Source organism: Lactuca virosa, chromosome 1, assembly GCF_052849685.1.
Source record: "Lactuca virosa cultivar CGN04683 chromosome 1, Lactuca_virosa_CGN04683_v6, whole genome shotgun sequence".
Taxonomy (NCBI): Eukaryota; Viridiplantae; Streptophyta; class Magnoliopsida; order Asterales; family Asteraceae; genus Lactuca; species Lactuca virosa.
The window spans coordinates 221,192,852-221,218,293 of record NC_136426.1 but is presented as its reverse complement, the minus strand read 5'-3'; the positions used below and the strand labels follow the sequence as shown (position 1 = coordinate 221,218,293).

The 25,442-nt window shown below is 33.8% G+C and overlaps 1 protein-coding gene across 1 annotated transcript; it reads left to right on the top strand.

The window, feature by feature from the left end:
• The first annotated feature begins 7,678 nt into the window (after window positions 1–7,678).
• LOC145127488 (uncharacterized) lies at window positions 7,679–12,273 on the top strand. Its single transcript, XM_079062679.1, has 11 exons — window positions 7,679–7,807; window positions 7,923–8,190; window positions 8,297–8,387; window positions 8,461–8,586; window positions 9,064–9,267; window positions 9,377–9,732; window positions 9,814–10,084; window positions 10,304–10,959; window positions 11,062–11,461; window positions 11,553–11,703; window positions 11,758–12,273. Exons 1-11 carry the CDS (start codon window positions 7,679–7,681, stop codon window positions 12,271–12,273), a joined length of 3,168 nt encoding a protein of 1,055 aa, XP_078918805.1.
• Window positions 12,274–25,442: the final 13,169 nt, after the last annotated feature.

Sequence of the window (25,442 nt, the reverse complement as noted above, 5' to 3'; positions counted from 1 at the left end):
ATTGTATTCCTTCTATTCCTGATTGTCCAGAACCTATTCTTGAACCTGGACCATTTCACAGTTTAGGTCCGAATGATAAATTAATTGTCAATCAAACCTATAACACCAAAAAAGAGCTAGCGTTTGCTGTTAAATTGAAAGCTGTTAGAGAAAAGTTTCAGATAAAGGTTGAAAAATCTTCAAAATCTCGGTACCAGATTGTTTGTATGCAAGAAAACTGTCATTGGCGTTTATACGCATCTCTCATTAAAGGAACAGAAATATTTGAAATTAAGACGTTTAATGACGAGCATACATGTTCTTCATTGCTTATACACCCAAATCATAGGCAAGCAAATAGCGAAGTTGTGGGAACCATAATACATGACATTATGGGTCAAGGAAGTTTGAGAGTTTGGAAGCCTAAAGATATAATTAGAGATATGAATGCTTTGCTACAAATAAATATGAGTTATTCATAAGCGTGACATGCTAGAGAATTTGCTCTGGGATTGATGATGGGGACCCCCGAAGAAAGTTTCTCCAAACTTCCAGTTTATTTTCACAATCTGAAGAAACATAATCCGGGTACTGTGGCGTACATAAAAACTGATTCGGGGGATCGTTTTCAGTATTGCTTTTTCGCTATTGGATGTGCGGTAATATATTTTTAAATATATTTGTTATTTTCATAAATGTTTCTAACAAATTATATTGTTGATATATTAATGGTTTTTATATTGTTGTTGCAGATACGTGCTTTCAGAGAGTGTTGTAGAAAAGTTATTATTATGGATGTGTGCATTTGAAGGGAAATTACAAAGGCACCATCCTGCATGCAGTAGCCATGGATGGCAACAATCAGATCTTGCCTATTGGGTATGGAATTTGCCCAAAAGAGACTACGGATTCTTGGACATGGTTTCTTGAAAAACTATATGAATGCAATGGTGATGTGGAAGGTCTGACAATGGTCACAGATAGGGCACCCGCAATTGCTGTAAGTATTCAAAATGTTTTTTCCAAATGCTCAACATGGATTGTGTGCCTTTCATCTAATAGGAAACATAGTCCACACCTTTGGAAAAAACAAAAAAACAGCAATTTTGTTTTGGAAGCTGGTAAGAGCTTACAAAACCACTGAGTTTGAATTCTATTGGGGGAGACTTCGTAATATAAGAGATGATGTAACAACATATCTGATGGGTTTTGAGCACTACATCATTCCTATGGTGTACATGCAAACCCTAAAGCTTTGGATCTAGTTTGTCTAAAGAACATGCAATAATCATCCAAAGCCATAAACCCTGGATCTAGCATGTGATAATCGATATTAACATATGAATAGGGTTTAGATCTTACCTTGATTGTTATGTAGTAATAACAATCTCAAATCCTCCTTGTAATTGCTTCTGAAAGCTTAGAGTCACAAGTGTCACTCCTCTAATGGCTCACAAACACCAAGAGCAAGATGATGAAGAAGGAGAAGAGAGAAGGCACCCAAAAACGTCTAGAAACCCTAAGGAATCAGTTCACCACGTTTTTGGTGCCCTAGGGGTCCTTAAATAATGAGGCTATTAGGGTTATCTAACAAGGAAACCCTAATTTGACTGCTTAAGCCCTAAGCAGCCCATGGACTCCCTCCTTAGAGGCCTTGGACGATTTCTAATGGGTTTCCCCATGGAATTCGTCCACTCCTCTAATATGGAGTCCATTAGCCCAATATTCAACTCTCACACAATTGACAGTTCCAGTCCCCTTTATTTAATTAATGTCTTTCGGCCACAAAATTAATTTTTATTAATTCTTGACTATTATTAATTAAACAATATTATTATCATAATATATTAATAAATCATAATTAATCCTCTCTCTCCATAATTCATCCTATCAAGTTGCTTTGGTGAAGGCAACCCAAAATGACCATGCACCATCGGGTCAAGTACATACCAAAATAGTTATGGACTTAGACACTAATCCAACAATATCTCAGTCAAATTCCACGTGAGAAATGGACCAGAGCGTATTACCCTACCACGAGGTATGATTATATGACCTCAAATAGTGCGGTGTCCATGAATGTTGTATCAAATAAAGCAAGGAAGTTGCCTATAATACCACTTCTTGAATTCTTTCGCGCACTTATGCAGAAATGGTTTTACAAACGGTGGATGGCTGCAGGTATGATTATGTTTATTTTTAAATTATATGATAAATGTCATATATAATAATATATGTTTGTTTTGAAAGAAAAAAGTACAACAATACTTACGAAGTGGGCTGAAGATATGGTTAAAAAAAATAAAGAGGGGATTCAAGGATGGTCGATATCCGGTGTGGACAATACAACATATCAAGTGCATGACTTCAAAAGTGGTGGCGTAGTGAATTTGAGGGAAGAGACTTGTTCTTGCAGATATTGGCAACTAACTGGTTTGCCATGTGGTCATGTGATAATGGTTTTAACTCACTTGAAAATTGATCACTGTGGGCATATGGCTATAGATGCTTATAAAATTGAAACATATAGAAGAACGTATGAGCAGGCCGTATACCCTCTTTCAGAACTTAGTGATTGGGAGGTTCCGGATGACCTTATGGTTGTTAACCCTCCTGTGATGGAAATACGTCAAGCCGGTAGACCAAAAAACACCAATCGTATTCCCTCTCAAGGTGAGGAACCAAAAATAAGAAGGTGTAGTAGATGCCATAGCACAACTCATAATGCAAGGACATGTAAGGAAATCGTTCCAAATAACCAAAGTAAAAGTAAAAAACGTACTGGGGCGTCAGGGAGTGGGACAAAAGCGAAAGAAGAAGAACCGACGCAAGCGACCGAAAACCAATGGCAGCATGAGCCAGAGAACCAATGGACGCAACATACCGAGCAACAATGGCAGCAGCAGCCAGATAACGAATGGACACAACAGACTGAACATCAATGGCAGCAGCAGCCAGATAACCAATGGACACAACAGACTGAACATTAATGACAGCAGCAACCAAACAACCAATGGACACAACAGACCGAACATCAATGGCAGCAGGAGCCACATAACCAATGGACGCAAGGGACCGAATACCGACCGCAGGAAGAGCCACGGAACCAATGGCAGGGTTGCACCAAGTACCAATGGCAGCAACAACCAGATAACCAATGGACGCAAGCGACAGTAAACCTAGGGACACAAGCAACAGAAAACCCATGGACGGAATACGAAAACAAATCAAAGTTTTCGTGGTTCGATTTGAATTAATGAAGTTTATTTCATAGTATGTTTATTATGAAGGTTGTATGTTTATGTTTTCTAAAGCATGTTTTGAAACCTATAAAAAACATGGAATATTTGTATAATTTTAATTAGGTTATTTATATGCACCGGTTTGTATTACGTTATTTATATGTATTTGGTTTGTATTAGGTTATTTACGAAACCAGTTGAGTTAACTTCTACTTTATCCCATAGAACATAAAATACAAAACAGTAAAAATACATGGAAAACATACATCAGTAGCAAACGTATTACATAAAACATTTCATTATTTTTAACTTTTTTTGTCAAATTTTTTACATAATAATCACATAAGGTATTAGTGTATTTAAAAAAATAATAATAATAATAAACGAAAATGAACGCAAAAAAAAAAAACAAAAAAACGAAAAAAAAATCAAAAAAAAATCAAAAAACAAAGATTCCGCAGAGCTGTAGGGGATCCGCAGAGGCTTTAATGAAGTTTATTTCAAAGTATGTTTATTATGAAGGTTGTATGTTTATGTTTTCTAAAGTATGTTTTGTAACTTACTTAAAGTATGTTTATTATTCAGAATACCGGTGTGTGTAATTTTATAAAAAACATAGAATATTTGTATAATTTTTATTAAACACACAACTTTTATAAACGGGTAATTAAATAAGAAAAACGAAAAACGAAAACAAATTTTTTTTACATAATAATCACATAATACCTTATGTGATTAAAAAAATAATATTAATAAACGAAAACAAAAACAAAAAAAAACGAAAAAATGAAAAAAACCAAGATCCGTAGAGGTGTTCACATTCCGCAGAGGTGTTTATGGTTCCGCAGAACCCCCTCTGCGGAACCTGTCGTCATTTTCTGAAATCTTCATTTTTGTGGTCATTTTCTTCAAAGTCACCCTACATTTTGGTCATTTGCCGAATAATCTCTACATTAAATTAATAATTGATTCTCCATTTTAAATATCAAATTTTAAATTTTTTCACTCTAATTATATTAAATTAATAACATTAAATTAAAAACTAAAATAAAATTAATACAGATTATAAGGTGATATAACTTCACGTATTTATTTGAATCAACGATTATAATTTTATATAACAAAAAAGAATATCTCTTGAGTAATAATTAATTTAAAGTAATTGATTGATAATTTTGATTTTTTAATATGAAAGTTTAATTAATTTTATAACCGTGGTTCTCACGGGTTATAAACTAGTACTACATAATAAATGAAAGTTTTTTGTCACGTATCACCTCTTCATTCAATACGACACATGACATTTTTATAATTTTTTCAATTAACTTTATTTCCACTTGGCAAATTGTGGATTTTTTGGTTTTTTATCAAATTGAAAAATATCAAATCTTTATTGCATTTTACACAAATAAAGGAAACATGAATATCTCCTCCCGATAATGAATACATTAAATCCAAATATATCTTCCTAAATTACATACACAATTTTCGGAAATCACCACTCAAATTGACGTTTATTTGCAGAAACTTATCAAATTTCAATTCAATCACAACTATTCTTCATATCCTTTCCAAATTCAATTTTGTAAAATATATACAGCTTTAATCTCATTCATATGTCGTGTTTTATTGAGAGATTGAAGGTTTACAGCATCACCACGTTCATCATCAAAGTCCATTATTGCCTCATTCTACTACATCAGGTTAGCATGTGTGATGTTTGACACAATTAGTTTACAGCATCACGAAAATGATTTGATTCTTTTTATTTGATTTCATGTTTTCCTCTTCTCCTTTCCATGATATGGTCGAATTGTATAGAGATTTATATACTAATTATTTACTTATGTTTCACTGCATATAAGCTGTTCGATTAAATACCTCAAAGAAGTTTTTTTTTCCTGTCACACACCCTGCTGCAACTATGATATGGAATTACACCAAATACCAGATTTTGTTTTTTTGAAGTTGCCATCTTCTACTCACAAGTTTGCAATTCTAAAACTCTGATTATACAAAATACTAGATTTTGTGCCTGTAGGATTCCATTCCAATGATCTGGGAATCCCAGACTTTATCCATTTTGTTTTGTATAATTGTGAATGATTAGGATTCCATTCTAGAGCATCCATATTTGTACCTGTCATTGGAGTCTCTCTGATGATCTGGAAAGATCCAGATCATCCAAGTATGATGATATATGGCCAGACTCAAACCATTTCCTTTTGTAAGCTTCTGAATGATAGTGATCATGTTGAAAACCAGATTTTGTTATGGTTGTTTATTTGTTATAGCTTCTACTAATCAGGAGTATCGTTTTCTTTGTGTTTGTTCTAAACAATATATGGTTGTGATCCATTTCTGTATATTGTTATGGTATAATTATGGTCAAATGAAGGTTGACCAAAATGTTCAAAATAACAATTTGGCAGCAAAAATATTGTTTTGATAAACAAACGGTCAAAACAAAAAGTTTACCAAAAAAGTTCTCAATTGCCCCTAAATAACAAACCGATGTCTATGACAATTAACAAAACCACAAAATATTTTTTTCCCCGCAACATGACGAAATTGCCCTCTATTGTCTCTTTTTTAACCTCCACAAAATAAATCTTTGTAGCCAATTAATAATTTATTTTGATGATTATTTATTTTATTTTTATTATTTTTATTATCTTTTTATGTCTTATTATATTTTCGTGTTTGGATAAAAATAAATGTATGTTACTTTTTTTTGGTTTAAAAATGTTTAGGTTAAAAATAATATAAGTTGTTTTTTGTTAAAATAAAACATGTCTCTTTTTTTATTTAAAATATAAAGGTAGTGTTATTTTGGGTAAAACAAAAACAAATATATGATATCTTAAAGAAAATGTTTTTGGGGATATATACAATAAAGTCCCAATATTTTCATCGATTTGACAAGAAAGTCTTAAACTCTATTTTTTTGACAGTAAAGTCCAAATTACCGGCATTTTTTGACACTTTTACCCTTTTTTTCCCGGTTAGCCGGTAGTTAGGACTTTTTTGTCAAAAAAATAAAGTTTAGGACTTTCTTGCCAAATCGTCGGTTAGGACTTTATTGTCAAAAAAATAAAGTTTAGGACTTTCTTGTCAAATCGTTGAAAGTATTAGGACTTTAGTGTATATATCCTTTTTTTTTTGTTAGAAATTTAATGGTATGATACTCTTTAAGCATAAGAGTTATTAAAACCTTTTCTAGTCAGCTAGATCCTATTGAAATCCTTAACATTTGCTTATTGTTAAATCGTTTTTTTAATCTCAACAAACCGACATTGAAAAAAATGGAGATAATCAAGAAAGAAAGAAAGAACCAGAGTTGTGTTGGCTTTTTGCAGTCCCAAAAATGGAGAAATAAGAAACCGAAAAAAATAAAATTGCCCTGGCTTTATACAAACACAAACAACACATGCCTAGTCAAAAGGATGTGAATGTGGAGAAGGGAAAGAATGGCAACTTCGTTTTTTTCGGTTTCTTATTTCTCTATTTTTGGGACTGCAAAAAGCAACACAACCCTGGTTCTTTCTTTCTTTCTTTCTTGATTATCTCAATTTTTTTCAATGTCGGTTTGTTGAGATTAAAAAAACGATTTAACAAGAAGCAAACGTTAAGGATTTCAATAGGATCTAGCTGATTAGAGAAGGTTTCAATAACTCTTATGCTTAAAGAGTATCATACCATTAAATTTCTAACAAAAAAAATTATATATACACTAAAGTCCCAATATTTTTAACGATTTGACAAGAAAGTCCTAAACTTTATTTTTTTGACAGTAAAGTCCTAATTGACGATTTGACAAGAAAGTCCTGAACTTTTTTTTTTTTTGACAAAAAAAATCCTAATTACCGGCGAACCGGGAAAAAAGGGTAAAAGTGTCAAAAACTGCCTGTAATTTGGACTTTACTGTCAAAAAAATAAAGTTTAGGACTTTCTTGTCAAATCGATGAAAATATTGGGACTTTATTGTATATATCTCAATGTTTTTGTTTATGGAAATATAATACCTTTTGGTTTTGGTTTTTTGTCTGCCATCTAATATTTTTTAAAAAAAAATTGTACTACACTTGCTTTGCTTCATATTTTTTTAAGTAAATTCCATTCTCATGATCTTGGAATCCTATACTTTATCAATTTTGTTTTGTATAATTGTGAATGATTAGGATTCCATTCAAGAGCATCCATATATGTACCTGTGAGTCTCTCTGATGATCTGGAAAGATCCAGATCATCATCCAAGTATGATGATATATGGCCAGACTCAAACCATTTCCTTTTGTAAGCTTCTGAATGATAGTAATCATATTGAAAACAGCATCACATACCATATGCCGATGCTTCATCATCATGCTTTTGAAAATTATTTTTTATCATTTATTTATCATACTTTTCTGTTATATAACAACTAATCTTCGTTACTACATTTGGTTTACAGCTTAATGGAAAACACCAATGTTACCATGATGAGTGACTTGGCACTTGCACAAGATGACTACACGATCAAGGTTCAAATCATTCGTATGTGGAAACAGATTCGCATGATTGGAATGATATTGATGGACGAAAGGGTATTTTGGAATTTTTTTGTTTTTTATTTTTAATATTATTAATTTATACATGTTAAGATATAATTATTTTTATGTGTAGTATAACTTATTATTATGTTTTTTCATTTATTTATAGGGCGCCAAAATTGAATGTAATGTGGATAAACCATTTGCATCCCTACAAGAAAAAACTTTGGAAGAATATGGTGATTACTACATTCAAAAACCCACAATATGGTTAAATAATGGTGCTATAAAGTTTGTTGATGGTCCATACAAACTATATTTCCAGTATAGCACTAAGGTTATTAAATGCAAAGACTTTTGTGGGCCCCAAAATTCCTTTTCTTTCATTGACTTCCAACAACTTCATTCTAATTCGATCAAAGCCAACGTGTCATTTGGTTAGTGTATTCCCTTCATCCCTTTGCTAATGGATTAAATTATCTAAATTTAATTTTTTACACTATAAAAAATACATACTTACACTTTTCGTTGTCTATAATATAGATATTATAGGAAACGTTTTCCAATGTTTTCCATTGGAACCTCCAAAAGACAAACAGGAGCAGAAAATCACACTGAAAATAGAGGATTTAGAGTGAGTTTCATTTTTATACCTATTTTTATTATTCTAATGATGCTTTGTTTTTTAATTTTCTTTCTTTTTACAGAGGACATGAAGTTTTTGTTACTCTATGGGGACGTTATGCTGATGAAATTGTTGCATATATTTCAAAGCATCATGGTCATTTTGTAATGATTATTCAACTTGCTAAGTTCAAGAATGTCCGACGTACGTATTTACCATGATACTAATTTGTAATATTTATATTCTTAACATTTTTGCTTTATGGAATTATTAACATTTATACAAAAATTAAAATATCCAATTCAGAGCGTCCATATGTCAACAACACGTACTTACAAAACTTTTTATTGAGGAGATAACTCCTTTCAAAAAAAGGTTTCATGAATTTTCCAAATGATTTCTCATTTCAATTAAATGTTTTATTAATTCATATTTATAATATATAATATTTATTAAATGGTTAAAAAAAATAGTTTACAAGCAAGAAAAAACTCTTCGTGTTCTTCGGTCTCATGTGCATCGGGATCATCCATCATGTATTCACTACTCATGATTTTGTTCAAAAGAACACCTTTTACAAAATATCCGCTATTCACGAATTGAATGAGGTACATAATTTATCCCCCTTTTAATTTAATTAATCCAATACTAAAATATTAACCACCCCTAAATACACCTATGATAGTTGTGCGGTAATTCTTGGAACAATAAAGATGTTTGAAGATATTCGGAATTGGTACTATAATGTGTGTACAAAATGCAAGTCAAAGGTTAAAATAATTGATGTTCCAAATGAGACAGTCAATGGCTTGGGCCAGTTTGAAGAGAAAAAGATGATGTTGTGTCCAAAAGACAATTGCAATGGCAAAGATGTTATTGCTGAACCAAGGTATGTAACAAAAAAAAAAAAACCTTTTTCAACAATTTTTTGTTGATGCTTGTACGATGATTGAAACTGAGAGACTATATTACATACTCAATCAACAAAAAGTTCTTAGATGTGAATCGTATGAAACATTACGAAACGTACAAAGTGATGGTGGTACTGATATTTCCAACATTGAAAAACGTGTTATCTTGCCTTCTTCATTTACACGTGGTGCACGCTACATGATGCAAAACTATTTAGATGTCATGCCGCTTTGTAAGTGGTTTGGATACCCAGATTTTTTTATAACCGTAACATGCAATCCAAAGTGGCCTGAAATTAAAAGGTTTCTTGCTGACACCACACTTAATCCCGAAGATAGGCCCGATATCCTTTCCAGATTATTCAAAATCAAGTTGAACTCTTTGATTAAAGACTTAAAGAAAAATGCATTATTAGGTCGGGTGCTTGTTCGGTTCCAAGCAGGTACCTTATAATACAACAATACTTTTATCATTATTTATTTTTATTAAATTATAATATTATATATATTTTAATAATTTATAGTTGTTTATACTGTGGAGTTTCAAAAGCGCGGTCTGCCTCATGAACATATATGTTTATTCATGCATTCTGATTACAAACTCCCTACTGCTGAACATATTGATCGAGTTATTTCGGCTGAAATTCCAAACAAAGAAGATGATTGCATGAGTGACAACAAGTGTTCAAAAAATTTCCCAAAGTCATTCTTAGAAAATACCTCATTCGATTCAAATGGTTATCCTATATATAGGAGAAGTAATGATGGATCTTTTGTTGAAAAGTCCGATGTTAGGTTAGACAATAGAAGTGTGGTTCCATATCACAAAGCCCTTTTGAAAAGATATCAGGCTCACATTAATGTTGAGTGGTGCAATCAAGCGGATTCCATCAAATATTTGTTTAAATATATTAACAAGGGTCCTGATCGGGCTACTGTTGCAGTTGTACAAAACAATGGAGATGATAATGATGATGCTTTCGTTGATGAAATATAAAACTACTATGATTGTAGGTATTTGTCTGCATGTGCAGCTTCATGGCGTATATTTTCATTTGATGTTCATTACAGATATTCTTCTGTTGTAAGGCTTCCGTTCCATCTTCCTGGAAAACAAAATGTTGTATATGGAGCAGACGATGATATTGAAGATGTCCTCAACAAACAATTTGTTTCTTCTTCGATGTTCTTATCTTGGATGAGCTGTAATGAACATAATGCTGATGCACGAGAACTTTCTTATGTTGAGTTTCCTACAAAATTTGTATGGAAACAGGAAGATCGTTGTTGGGAGCCAAGAAAACAAGGGTTTTCTATTGGGAGAATTCACACAGTTTCGCCTAATCTAGGTGAAGCATATTTTTTGAGAATTCTTTTAAATAAAGTCAAAGGTCCGAAATCATTTGAAGATATTCGTAAGGTTAATGGACAAGTTTGTCCTACTTTTAGAGATGCATATTATGCGCTTGGACTTTTAGAAGATGATAGAGAATATATTGATGCCATCGAGGAAGCAAGTCATTCAGGATCTGGTTATTATTTACGGTTTCTATTTGCAACTATGCTAAAGTCTAATAGTTTGTCTAGACCATATTATGCCTGGGAAAATACTTGGCAATACTTATCTGATGGAATTCTCTACAATCAACGAATAAGATTAAAGACTCCAGGTATTATTATTTTTTCCATTATTTACATTACACACATTATCTATATATTTTTCATATGAATAATTATACAATTACTTTTAAATTAACTTTGCTTTTGTACAGGTTTATCACTTAATGACGATCAGGTTAAAAACTTGATGCTATATGAGATTGAAAAAATTATACTCCAAAATAGTTCAAGCCTCAAAGATTTTGTTGGGATGCCTTACCCTGATCATGATTTAGTATCTTCTACAAATAATCGTTTAATTACTGAGGAGTTAGATTTTGATATAACGATTCTACAAAAAAAATCTCATCAACTACTTGAATCATTAACAGTTGAACAACGATCAATTTTTGATGAAATCATGACAGATGTTAAACAGAAAAAAGGAGGAGTGTTTTTTGTTTATGGCTATGGAGGTACTGGTAAAACTTTTCTTTGGAAGACTTTATCTGCATCTTTAAGATATAAAGGTGATATCGTCCTAAATGTTGCTTCAAGTGGTATTGCTTCGTTGTTACTAACCGGAGGTAGAACAACACACTCACGCTTTATAATTCCTCTAAATCTTACAGATGATTCTTTTTTTCTTTTGCACCTGATGTAGCCGAATTGTTAAAAAAACGTCATTGGTTATATGGGACGAGACACCTATGATTCATAAGCATGCATTTGAAGCCTTGGATCGTTCTTTGAAAGATATATTCACTTGTGATCTTCGTACCAACTCAAAATTGCCGTTTGGAGGAAAAACAATTGTTTTTTGGAGGAGATTTTAGACAAATTATGCCTGTTATTCCTAACGGAAGCAGGCAAGAGATTGGCAATGCTTCTTTATGTTCCTCTTACATTTGGTCAAATTGCAAAGTGTTAACATTGGCAAAAAAAACATAAGGTTAAGTGTTCTCGCATCCAATATTCAAGAAACGACAAATTTTGCAAAATGGATTTTGGATATAGGAGAAGGAAAGTTTGGTGGTTTAAATGATGGAGATACAATTATTGATATTCCTGATGATCTTCTCATTGTTGATTCGACTGATCCTATTGGTTCATTAATTGAATTTGTCTATCCTTCTATTGTTGAAAATGCCAAGAATCCGATTTATTTTCAAGAAAGAGCAATCCTTGCACCGAAGAATGAAGTCGTTCAAGAGATTAACGAGCGTTTGTTAAAATTATTTCCAGGAGCTCAACAGGAGTATTTAAGTTCAGATAGTCTTTCACATGCAGATTTTGTTCAAGATGACATTGATGAAACTTTATACTCCCCTGATGTTTTAAATGGTCTTAGACATTCAGGTATGCCAATTCATAAGTTTTATTAAAAGTCGGTGTTCCGGTTATGTTACTAAGAAATATTGATCAAAAATCTGGATTGTGCAATGGAACAAGGCTACGGGTTATTGCATTGGGCAAACGTGTTATAGAAGCTGAGATAATATCTGGAAGTAATATCAGAAACCATACGTTTATTCCAAGAATGTCTTTGACGCCTTCGGATAAAAGGATTCCTTTCATATTTCAAAGATGAGAATTCTCGCTAGCTGTATGTTTTGCGATGACAATAACTAAAAGTCAAGGGCAGTCACTATCGAATGTGGGGTTGTTTTTGAGACAACCAGTACTCATTGATGGGCAGTTGTATGTTGCATTGTCGAGAGTGAAGAGCAAAGATGGATTAAAAATATTAATTTTAAATAAAGATGATAAACTTACCAATACGACATCTAATGTTGTATTCAAAGAAGTCTTTGGAAATTTGTAATTCATAAAAATAAGTCTCATTATTTCAATGACTGTTTTTATTATTATACATTATCTTACCTACTTATTCATCATTTTGTTTTTATATATTTAGCAATTTTTATTTAATTAAAGTTTAATGTTTATAACATTATTGTCATCATCATTTTATAAATACGTATGTTTTTATTTTATTTCTTTATATTTCGAAATAGTTAATTTATTATTTATATATTTTTGTCTTTATGTAAAATTAATATTAAAAAACATGTAATGTTTAACAAAATATATTAATTTTTTTTTAAAACTCGTGTATTACACGGGTCTCACACATGGTATTTAAATGAAAGGGAGAATTCTATATATACCCTTTTTGAACGTCTAGATATCGTATTTGTTCGACTTAAACTCTAAATATCATGTTTGCCCTTCTTAATGTTTTAAAATATCATATTTGCCCTAATCTATTTTTTAAATAGTTTTTATTATTTAAGAATCTATTTTTATATTTTAAAATCATTAAAAATAAAAAAGTAGTCAAATGGACCATAATACCCTCACCTTTAAGATTTCTTAGCATGATTGTTTATATGTAACCCTTATTGCGTCTTCTTTTTTTTGACCTTCTGCCAATTTTTTGTTGCAATCCAATAATTATGAGGTAATTTTATGTTTTTATTTGTTAATTGATTATTTGTTAATTAATTATCAGCCATTGACCTACTTTGATGTCTTCATCTTGAAGCTGATGAACCTTTCCCTCCAATTCAACAGGTGTCAAAAGCATAAGTCTCTTAGTAATCTCTACCCTTGAGAATACTATAATTATCCGGATTCATCATCCAATATAAAGAAGAATACAATTAAAAAAAACCCTTCAAAGTTGTGATTACTTTGCTTCGTGAATGGAACGTGAACAAAATACACCATATTTGACAAGCTCATTAAGACGGACCCATTTGTACTTATGAGGGCTTTTAAAAAGCATAGCTTCAAGTGCCTAAAATGAATAGTCAAAATGCACATTTAAAACAAATACCGGATTGATAAATTTGCATAAAAAAACACTTTAGATTCCTTCTCTTTATAAAGGAAGGGTATTAATGTCTATTTAGTTGTCTTTTTAGTTTTAATGGTTTAAAATTATAAAAAATATTATTAAATAATTAAAAAAATATTAAAAAATAAATTTGGGTAAATTTGATATTTTAAAATATTAACAAGGATAAATATGATATTTAAAGTTTATGTTGGGCATATACGATATTTAGTTGTTTAATAAGGGTCTATACGAAATTCTCCCTAAATGAAATTATGTTCATTTATTGTTTTACCGTTAGGTTTGCAGTTTGTTAAAAAAAAATAAATGAAAGATATGTTAATTTATTCATTGTTCTCATTAAAATGCACAAAATATTCATTATAACTTATTAGAAGTACAAAATCATAATAGACTAATAAGCATTTTAACTATCTAATCTCAAACATGAGGACAACTATATATAGTTGATAGTAAACACAATGGAAAGTTTATGTTGTATTTACTACTAATGAAATATACTTGCTCCCACGGGTTTAGGGGATGTTTGAGATTACATGGTTAAAATGTTTATTAAATTATTATGGAACTAATAAGCTACCATAAGTGTTTGGATTGCACAAAATAGCTTTTGTTTGTAACACCAAGTATTTTGGAGCTAGGATCTTTGCCTTTTTGGTAAAAATGTTTTTTGGAAAAATTAAATGAAATGAAAATAAATAAATACATTAAAATATGAAAATAAATAATTAATAATAAATTAAAGTGTTTAAGAACGATTAGAAGCTCAAGCATAACTTTAAAAATAAGTTTTAATCTATAAGTACTACAGTTGCTAGGTTCATGAAACATGAGTTTGACCTTACTTTGATAAGTGTAGTGACTAAAATGTCAAGAGTTAGTCTTGGTGGGTTAGCTAAGTTTTGAAACTTTTAGGTTAGTTGGTGACTAGTTGGGGTCAAAGTGAAATAAATAGGATTTGAGGGGTTTAAGTTTCCAATAATGTTTACGTTTATAAGAAAAACTTCACCTCCCCTCCCTTCCCCATTTGGAGAAAATATGACTTAGAGAGATTATGAGAGGGATAATGACTAATTTTATGATTTGAGAGAGACCTAGAAGATAAACTTGATGATTAGTTGAATAATCGAAGGTATGGATTGCACATTGTACTTAGAATGTACAATTTCACTTGTTTTCTTCTTTGAATTCAACATACAATTTAGAGAATCATCCTAATCCGAATCAGTTCTAAATAAGTTTCTAATTCTATTTCTACCATCTGTTTCAATCTACACTCAAAATCTCCATTGCTTTACTTAATTTGGAGTTTGAATATGTTTCTGAAGCTTTGAAACCCTAAAATTATGAACTCAAAATAGATATTTAATTTAAGATATTGATGATGTATTTAACTTTGTTTTAAGTTTTCTAACTCATTTATATATAGAATCCATCATAGTTAGAGTTTTGCACCTAATTATCTAATTGGAATTGTTAATGTGCTTGAGAGCTTAAATGGAGATTGGAATTGAATTTATGACATGATTATTCTTTTTAATTATTTTAAACCTATAAAATGTCATTAATCCAACTCATAGTGTTCATTGATTCACTAATGTTGATGATCTAGAGTAGAAGTTGATGTTATAGTTTGATTTAAAGATCAAATGGTTTCCATTATTCGTAAACAAGTTTTTGAGTTTAAAACCATAACATCATCACATTGGAATCATATATTATGGTTTATTTATGCTTACAAAAGTTTTAAGATATGTTAGGATGACTTAATATATCTCATTTAGAGATAATATTGATAAAATTATTGTCAATAAAGGTTGTGGCTTAATTTTAGAGTTTGATGTCGTCATGTGTGCTTCATCAAGCTATTGAAACAGTAATTCATCTAAATCATTAGGTTACGAATGATTTAATTTACGTTAAACTAGTGATACAAACTACTAGGTCTTTATGTATACATATAAGTCATTTGGAAGGTCTAGAAGGTTTAAGAGCAAATGCATCAAAGTATAATGCTCAAATAAGACAAAAATCATGAATGGGACGAGTCTAGGCACCACATAGGTTGTGTGGATTCCATATACGAATTAGCACAACCTGTGACCGGTACTGGAAGGAAATAAAGGAATAATTAAAGTTTTGCTCGGTTGACCCGCTTGACCTCAACCCACCTCCAATAATTCTCAAGTGGCTTATCAGGATTACTTAAAATCAATGTTGCATAACTCGCTATTTGGTACTTGTTCGGTCAACAGGGGAGTAACAAGTATCTGGCCTAGACAAGGAGTACTCGGATATGGTATTTTAAAAGAAATTAATTTGGGGGAAATTATATATATGAAAAATCAAAAGTTTATTAAAATTCATAACAAATTATGTGAAATATCAATAAAAAAGATACATGTTTGAATGTTCAACTAGTTTTTGTAGAAAAAATAAAGATTTTAATCATGAAAACTTGAAGATGAGAATGAAAGAGAGGAACGCATATACAATTCATTTATCTGATATCTTACTTTAGTTTTAGGGTTAGTATGTTAGATAAAGTATAAAATATACATATTACTCTTTAAATTCTTGTTTTTTTTTACCTTTTTAAGTCAATTTTGACTATTAGACCGAGTTAACCAAGTTTTACTGAGTTGGTCCGAGTTTTACCAAGTGGTCCGAGTTTGATCGAGTTGGTCCGAGTTGGACCGATTTTGACCAAGGTTGACCGAATTATGAGTTATTTGGACGAGTTGTCTTAACTCACCTCAGTAAGAGGCCGAGTCCGAGTAGTCGCCCGAGTTAGTCGAGTTTTACAACATTGTTTATGTTGGATTAGTGTCTAAGCCCGTAACTATATTTGGTATGTACTTGACCCGGTTGTGCATGGTCCTTTTGGGTTGCCTTCACCAAAGCAACTGGACAGGATGACTTATAGAGAGAGAGAGAGGTTATTATGGTTTATTAATATATTATATGAATAATATATTAAAAGAGAAATCATATAGTTTAATTAATATCGGTCAAGAATTAGTTAAGAATTAATTATGTGGCTAAAAGAGATTAATTAAATAAAGGGGACTGGAACTGTTAATTATAAGATAATTGATTTTGGGCTGTGAATCCTTATGGATATAAGGGGCGACGAAAATTAGAGTGTAAGCCCACTCTAATTTCGTCTAAGGGGCCTTATTCCAGAAGGTTCTTAAGTTGCTTAGGGTCTAAGTCATCCAATTAGGGTTTTGACTGAACCCCTAACAGCTCAGCTATTTAAGGAACCCTAGGGCACCCAAAATCGGCTACCACTTATTCCAGAGAGTCCTTGAGCCGATTTTCTGCCTCCATTCCCTTCTCTTCTAGATCATCTTCTTGCTTGTGGTGTTTGTGAGCCATTAGAGGTGTTACACTTGTGATACCAAGCCTCTTGAAGATTGAAGATTCTTGCAACTATTGAAAGGTATCATCTAAACTTGTTTTTTTATGCATCTCGATTTCAAAGTATGCTAGATTAGGGTTTATGAGCTTTTGATAAATTTGCATGTTCAATAGAGAAACCTAGATCCAAAGCTTTAGGGTTTTGCATGTGAACATAGGATGTTCTTTTGCTCAAAACCCATCAGTGGTATCAGAGCCTTGCTTGGTTTCTATTGTATTTGATGCATAATGTATTTATTCATTGCTAAAAATCGAAATTTGTGCAATTTGCTTGACAGACTCGTCGAGCCAATGAGGTACTCGGCGAGTCCTGCAAGGGGCTCGGCGAGTGGGCTGTCAGACAGACGGATTTTCAGGATTTTTGGTATTTTTGACTTAGGACAATTACCATAAATGTTTCTAATTGATAAAATATGAATTTTATTGATTCCTTATTATTATCCTTGTTAAAATAAAAAGATTTTGTCATTTAATTAGATAATTATTACCTTATTTGATAAATATTAATTATTTGAATTATTTGATCATTATCTTGCATGAAAATTGATAGATCAAAATTAGATAACCACTAAATTAATTGTTTAATTGTTTATTTGAATTTTGATCTAGATAGTTTTGAAATGTTTCAAAACTTGCCCTCAAGTTTTGGAATTAAAATTTTTGGATTAAAAGTTTAATTTTGAAATTGTTAAATTCCAAACCCTAGAATTTTACAAGTTTAAAATTCACCTTATACTATTATAATATTATAAGAATAATTATTATATATGTCTAACATAAATGCTAATCTTATCGTTAGTAGGCCTCATTCACGAAGCCGATCTATAAGGGGGTATAAGGTTATGGCCTATAAAATGGCCGTTTAATGGGTGTCCACTCTCACCCACCGCTTCCTTGATTGGTGGAGGGTCGTTAGCCGAACGGGTAGAATAGGACAACTCACTCCTCATTAAAATTATAATGATTAATAAAGTAACTAAATGTTTTTTATAAAATTCCCAATCTTAGTTAATTTAGGCAAAATGTGAATTTGATGCTATTCCATGAAATTACACTTTGTACCCTTGCTAAGACGTTAGTGGAGCGTGTGTGGTTAACCGGCACACTAATTTGGCTCTAAACAAAGGTGGCAAAGGGTGACTCGATGTTTGTCATAGATCAATGGAGCGTGTGTGGTTAACCGACACATTGATTAGGTGACTGTAACATTGGGGGCACCATGTACATTTGCATGGTTATTCACACCTTGTTTATGATCCTCGGTATCCCAGTCACAAACTTGAGGGGCATATCGAGATTTAAACATGCCATTGAAAAGTTCAATGAATCTCAAAAGATCTAGGAGTTTCAATACATTTAAACTTATCTTTTGTTTTGTTTTTCATGGTGGAAATTAGTGAATCATCATTCACTTACCTTCAAATTATTTGTTGTTTAGATTACGGCATCCCTCTTCTAAATTGCAAATAATGTTGTTGGATCCTAGCCCTAATTTCTCATTTGGGTGTTTAATTGGGGATTCTTATCTAATAAAATTTGTCTCTTTTCTTTTTCAGATGTCGAACTCAAACAACAACACGTCAGGCTCAAACACCTCTGGCTCATTCTCACTCATGAATTTGTGTATGAGGGTGATCTTCGACGAAAACAATTTTAACGATTGGATCCGCAACATAAGGATGGTCACCCGCTACGAGGACAAGGAGTATGTCCTCGACAAGAAGCTGAAAGAGGTGAACATCAACACTGCTACTCCCGAGGAGATCGCTGCCTTTGAGGCCCATGAGCGTGATGCCACGAAAGTCCATTGCATTATGCTAGCGACCATGACTGTTGAACTCCAAAAGTCCTACGAGGACTTCTATCCCTACGAAATGCATTAGGATTTTCTTGAAAGGTACCACCAAAGTGCAAGGCAGGAGAGGTACGAGATCATCACTTCGATGATCACGACCAAGATGAGAGACGGAGAGTCTGTCAATGCTCATCTGCAGAAAATGCAAAGATATGTTGACTCTCTGCTGAAGTTAAATGTTAACTTCGATGAAGAGCTGGCGATTGACATCATTCCTCATTCACTGCCACCCTGCTTCAACCAGTTTCGCATGACCTACCACATGAACAAAGAAGAGGTCACGTTGAGAAAACTTCAAGGCCTGTTGAGGACTACTGAGAGCAACCTCAAGGACAAGTCCGTTGCACAAACTCCTACTCCTACTGTTGCCCCAGTCTTGGCTATTGGGAAAGGAAAGGGTAAGAAGAGGAAGGCTCCCTCAAAGAACCACCATAAGGGAAAGTCCCATGATGGCACCTCTTCTAGTGGAACCAAGGCTGGTCCCGCTGCACCCGCCTTAAACCCAAAGGATGCAGAGTGCTATCACTGCCACGACAAAGGGCATTGGAAACGAAGCTGCCCGGAATATATGCAAGATATCAAGGATGGAAAGATCAAGCCGTCCTACACATGTATTGATACTATTCAATCTAATGATTCATCACATGCTATTTCTTGGGTACTTGATACAGGATGTGGTTTTCACATTTGTTCTGATTTGCAGGGCCTAAGAAGAAATAGGGATTTTGAGCATGGGAAGATAAACTTGATCATGGGGAACAGAAGAGCGTCGCCTGTCACCAAGATTGGAGTTTACTCTTTAGTGCTTAGTAATGGATTAGGACTAGATTTGAATAACTGTTGCTATTCGCCAGAAATGGCAAGAAACATCATTTCTTTTCATGGTTTGTATAGACAAGGATTTAGATATTCATTTGATAATGAAAAGGGTTCTATTTATGCTTATCTTAATGGTGTTTTCTATTTTGAAGCATTGCCTTGTAATGGAATATATGAAACTGTGATGGTTGTAGACAACTTAGGAAATGATGTATTGCATATCGAATCTTCCAATAGTTTGGACAAAGCATGCTTGTGGCATTGTTGCCTTGGACATGTCAACAAGAAACGCATAGCCCAACTCTAAAAGGATGGAGTGTTGGAGTCATTCGACCTTAGGGACGATGACGTGAGCGAGTCTTGTTTACTTGGAAAGATGACCAAGTCACCCTTCACCTGTTCTTGTAAAGGGGTGAGGGTTTATTGGATCTCATACACACCGATGTGTGTGGTCCCTTTAGATTCACCACAAGGGATGCAAGCCACATCTATGTGACTTTCACCGATAATTATAGAAGGTATGGGTATATCTACTTAATCAAGCACAAGTCAGAAACCTTTGAAAAGTTCAAAGAGTTTAAACAAGAAGTGGAGAATCAGTTGGGTAGGGAAATCAAGATGCCTCGATCCGATCGAGGAGGAGAGTACCTTAGTCTTGAATTTCACGACTACCTCAAGGAATGCGGAATCGTTTCGCAACTGATGCCACCTAGGACACCGCAATTGAATGGTGTGACTGAGAGGCGTAATCGAACCTTGTTAGACATGGTTCGTTCCATGTTGAGTCGTGCTTCGCTACCTCTCTCATTTTGGGGGTATGCCTTGGAGACTGTCGCCCATATCCTTAACTTAGTCCCTACAAAGAAGGTTGCCAAAACACCTCACGAGACGTGGACATGGAAAGCTCCCTCGTTGGCACATATCAAGGTTTGGGGTCGCGAGGCTTTCGTAAGACGAGAGACTCACGACAAGCTCGAACCTCATAGTGAGTGGTGTATTTTCATCGGCTATCCGCAGAAGTCCTTTGGATATCTCTTCTATAGACCGATTGACAATGTTGTCTTCGTTGCGAGGAGAGGGGTTTTCCGAGAGCGAGAACTCATAAGCCAAGGGGACAGTGGTCGGAAAATCGATCTAGAAGAACTTCAAGAATCGAACGATGAAGGAACCTCTAACACTAGCGCTTAACTTGATGAGGAAACTTCTGTTGAACCCATTGACAAGTCCTTACCTCTTAGACGTTCCAAAAGGGTTAGCGTTCCACCCCAGTTTTTTGGTTTCCATATTACTACTAAAGGGGATACGTTTATTAGTGATAGTACACTAATAAATTTGGACGAACCTAACAGCTATAAGGAAGCCATGGCAGTCCCGGAGTCTACAAAGTGGAAAGAGGCTATGGACAGCGAGATTCAGTCCATGTATGACAACCAAGTTTGGAATTTGGTTGACAATGTGCCAGGTCGTAAGACGGTCGGGTGCAAGTGGATCTTCAAGAAGAAGACCGACATGGATGGGAAAGTACACACTTATAAAGCGCGATTGGTTGCGAAGGGCTTTACTCAAACTCCCGGAGTTGAATATGATGAGACCTTCTCACCGGTTGCGAAGATAAAGTCTATTAGGGTGATGCTAGCCATTGTTGCATTTCATGACTATGAAATATGGCAGATGGACGTCAAAACCGCTTTCCTTAATGGGTACTTGGCTGAGGATGTTTACATGAGTCAGCCAGAGGGTTTTGTCGATGCGAAACATCCTAATAGAGTGTGTAAGCTTGAAAAATTAATTTATGGATTGAAACAAGCATCTCGCAGATGGAATCTTTGTTTCGACGAGAAAGTCAAAGAGTTTGGTTTTCTGCAAAGCGAGGATGAATCATGTGTATATGTCAAAGCCAGTGGGAGTATAGTTAGCTTCCTCGTATTGTATGTCGATGACATACTACTCATAGGAAACGACATCCCGACCCTGCAGGAAGTCAAGTCCTGGCTTGGGAAGTGTTTCGCTATGAAGGACCTCGGAGAGGCTGCGTATATTCTGGGAATAAGGATAGTGAGAAACAGGAGTAAAAGACTAATAGGACTTAGTCAGAATACTTACTTGGACAATTTACTAAAGCGTTTTAGTATGGAGAATTACAAGAAAGGGGAGTTATCGATCCAAAGTAATGCCAAGTTGAGTAAGACTCAAAGCCCAAGTACCGAAGTCGAGATAGCAGAGATGAGCCGAGTACCTTACGCTTCCGTAGTTGGCTCGATCATGTATGCTATGACTTGTACTCACCCTGATGTGGCCTTCGCTTTGAGCATGGTCAGCAGATATCAAGGGAACCCTGGCAGAGCACATTGGACCGCAGTCAAGAATATTCTTAAGTACCTTTGGAGGACCAAGGAATGGTTTCTAGTCGTCGGTGGGAGTGATGACTTAAGGGTGCGAGGGTATAGTGACGCCAGTTTTCAGACCGACCGAGACAACTACCGCTCCTAGTCGGGTTGGGTCTTTACCCTGAATGGAGGAGCAGTGACTTGGAAAAGTTCCAAGCAGGAGACCGTAGCTGATTCAACGTGCGAATCAGAGTACATAGCGGCGATCGAAGCGTCAAAGGAGGCGATATGGTTGAATAACTTCATTGGAGACCTTGGAGTTGTGCCAGCCATAAAGGAGCCTATGGAGATTTTCTGTGATAATGAAGGAGCGGTTGCCTTGACCAAGGAACCGAGGGATCATGGCAGATCTCGACATATCGACAGAAAATATCACTTTATTAGACATCGGGTGGAAGAGGGACTCCTCGTAGTGAAGAGGGTATCGTCAGAGGATAACCCAGCAGATCCTTTTACAAAGGGACTGAGTAGGGTTAAGCACTTGCAGCACGCTGGGAGCATTGGGCTGAAGGACGATATTAGTTTAGATTAGATAGTTTCGAAACGTGTAATAGATAAATTGTAATTAACATTTGATGATTAAATAAAGGAGTATTATTTATAAGTAAAGTTACTGTCTTATGTTAATTGTTTACCTATTGTTTCATTTTGCATATTTTGACTTCCTGAATAATAAGATTATTCGAACAGTCCACAGTCGCTCATACTTTGGAAGTAGGTATGAAAGAAGACTGTCATGAATTGGTTTGTAGATTGTCTAAAGTGTATTAGACATAGCAAAAGTTTGCTACAACGTTCATGAGTGCTTATGAATAAGATTTGAGCATTGGATTAAACCCACACTTGCTAGTATCACTTAATGGAATTTATCACGAGTGATCGCAAAACGATAATATCATATAGTCTTTAAACCTAGATATATGGTTTGTTGTTTGCAAGTTGGTTATGCATTGATAATGCGTAAACGCATCAGTAACTTGATGTTATAAAACGCATTGTTGTGCATGATTTGATGAGTGAATAGTAAATGCATATAAGTCGAAGTTTATCGGTTCCTTTTATCCTAAGAGGGTAAAAGCGGTATCTGGGCCCCTCGATGATTTGGTTTGACTTATGTGTCAGGCCCGGTCAGGACTGAATTGATGTGTTCAATCAAGTTCTATGTCAGACGAATCAGAGATCGAGAAACAAATTGCAGGACAATAAGTAAGACTATGTTCCATGTAATTGTTCGCACGATATCTAGAACGGAGGATTGTACGATCCCTTATCTAAAGGACAGGTTACTGATAAGATCAGAGTTCGACAGCGTCTTTGAGAGCTACGATTGCTAATCGGATCCTGAATTTGTACTGGCATTTATAGTTACTAGACTTATCCAAGTGGGAGACTGTTGGATTAGTTTCTAAGCCCGTAACTATATTTGGTATGTACTTGACCCGGTTGTGCATGGTCATTTTGGGTTGCCTTCACCAAAGCAACTGGATAGGATGATTTATAGAGAGAGAGAGGTTATTATGGTTTATTAATATATTATATGAATAATATATTAAAAGAGAAATCATATAGTTTAATTAATATTGGTCAAGAGTTAGTTAAGAATTAATTCTTTGGCTAAAAGAGATTAATTAAATAAAGAGGACTAGAACTGTCAATTATAAGATAATTGATTTTGGGCTGTGAATCCTTATGGATATAAGGGGGAACGAAAATTAGAGTGTAAGCCCACTCTAATTTCGTCCAAGGGGCCTTATTCCAAAAATCGGTTTTGAACGAAAATTAGGGCCTAAGTCATCCAACTAGGGTTTTGACTGAAACCCTAGCAGCTCAGCTATTTAAGGACCCCTAGGGCACCCAAAATCGGCTACCACTTATTCCAAAGAGTCCTTGAGCCGATTTTGTGCCTCCATTCCCTTCTCTTCTAGATCATCTTCTTGCTTGTGGTGTTTGTGAGCTATTAGAGGTGTTATACTTGTGACACTAAGCCTCTTGAAGATTGAAGATTCTTGCAACTATTGAAAGGTATCATCTAAACTTGTTTTGTTATAGATCTCGATTTCAAAGTATGCTAGATTAGGGTTTATGAGCTTTGGATAAATTTGCATGTTCAATAGAGAAACCTAGATCCAAAGCTTTAGGGTTTTGCATGTGCACATAGGATGTTCTTTTGCTCAAAAACCATCAGTTTAAAATATAATAACTAGGTTATCGTATGTAATATTTATTAAGAAATTAATTTAGAATTAAATTAAGTGTAAACTTATTATATAGGTTGACATGGACGATAAAAAATAATTAAAGTAAAAATTGGATAATTATCGAGCTAAGGTGAGTTATGAATGTTGTAAGTAATTTTTGTTGTAATAAATGTCCAAGTTCATTAACTATTGGTAATATTTCTAATAATAGAATGGTCTTTTTGGGTTGCTGTCATGACCCATTTGAGCAATAAGGATTTAGGAGAAATAATTTTATTAATTTATTATGGCTTAATAATTTAATTATAAATTATTTTGGAATTAATTAAATAGTTTTAATTAATTTCAAGGCATTGAATGTTAATAAATTAAAAGGTTTAACTAGTTGGAACATTCCAGAACCCCTAAAGGATTAAGGATAGGAGACAAAATTATGGATAAGTATTATCTAAGATTTTTTAGTTGCTTGAGGATTAAGAAGTTAGAATCATATAAATAAGGAGCTAGGGATCAAACCCTAGATGCTCAATTTTTTACGTTGGAAATTATGTTCTCCCTCTACCCTTCTAAAGGTTTACAAAAAATAAACAATTTCCTAGTGATTTATAGTTTTCAAAGACCTTCCCTGTCCTAGGGTTTCTCCTTATTTCTCTTTTGGTAACTTGGGTGTGAAGTAAAAGAGGGATTCCTATTCTAGGTCCTTTCAACCGGTAATATTACTATAAATAGCAGTGTCGTCTTGGGTTACACACAAGAATAAAATAAAGCATAACTAAAAAGATATTTATTTGAGGTATTTGTTTTGTTAATTAATTAATAGTAAATAAAGAAATGTGGAATATTCCAGAATGATTTGAATACCATAGATAATTATTATTATATTACGTAATTATCTCTAGGGTTTTAAATCGTCTCCCAAAAAAAATGGGTCAAATCCCGGTTTCGGATGGATGAAATCTTAGCCTCCTTACTCCAATTGTCGTAACCCCTGAGAAAACCCTATAAAACC

What these genes read in the sequence shown, in the direction of transcription:
- LOC145127488 (XM_079062679.1), top strand. Translation starts at nt 7,679, where the DNA reads ATGGAAAACACCAATGTTACCATGATGAGTGACTTGGCACTTGCACAA. An exon ending in CAAAGCCAACGTGTCATTTG is followed by an intron (nt 8,191 to 8,296) that starts GTTAGTGTATTC and finishes TCTATAATATAG; the next exon opens with ATATTATAGGAAACGTTTTC. An exon ending in AATAAGATTAAAGACTCCAG is followed by an intron (nt 10,960 to 11,061) that starts GTATTATTATTT and finishes GCTTTTGTACAG; the next exon opens with GTTTATCACTTAATGACGAT.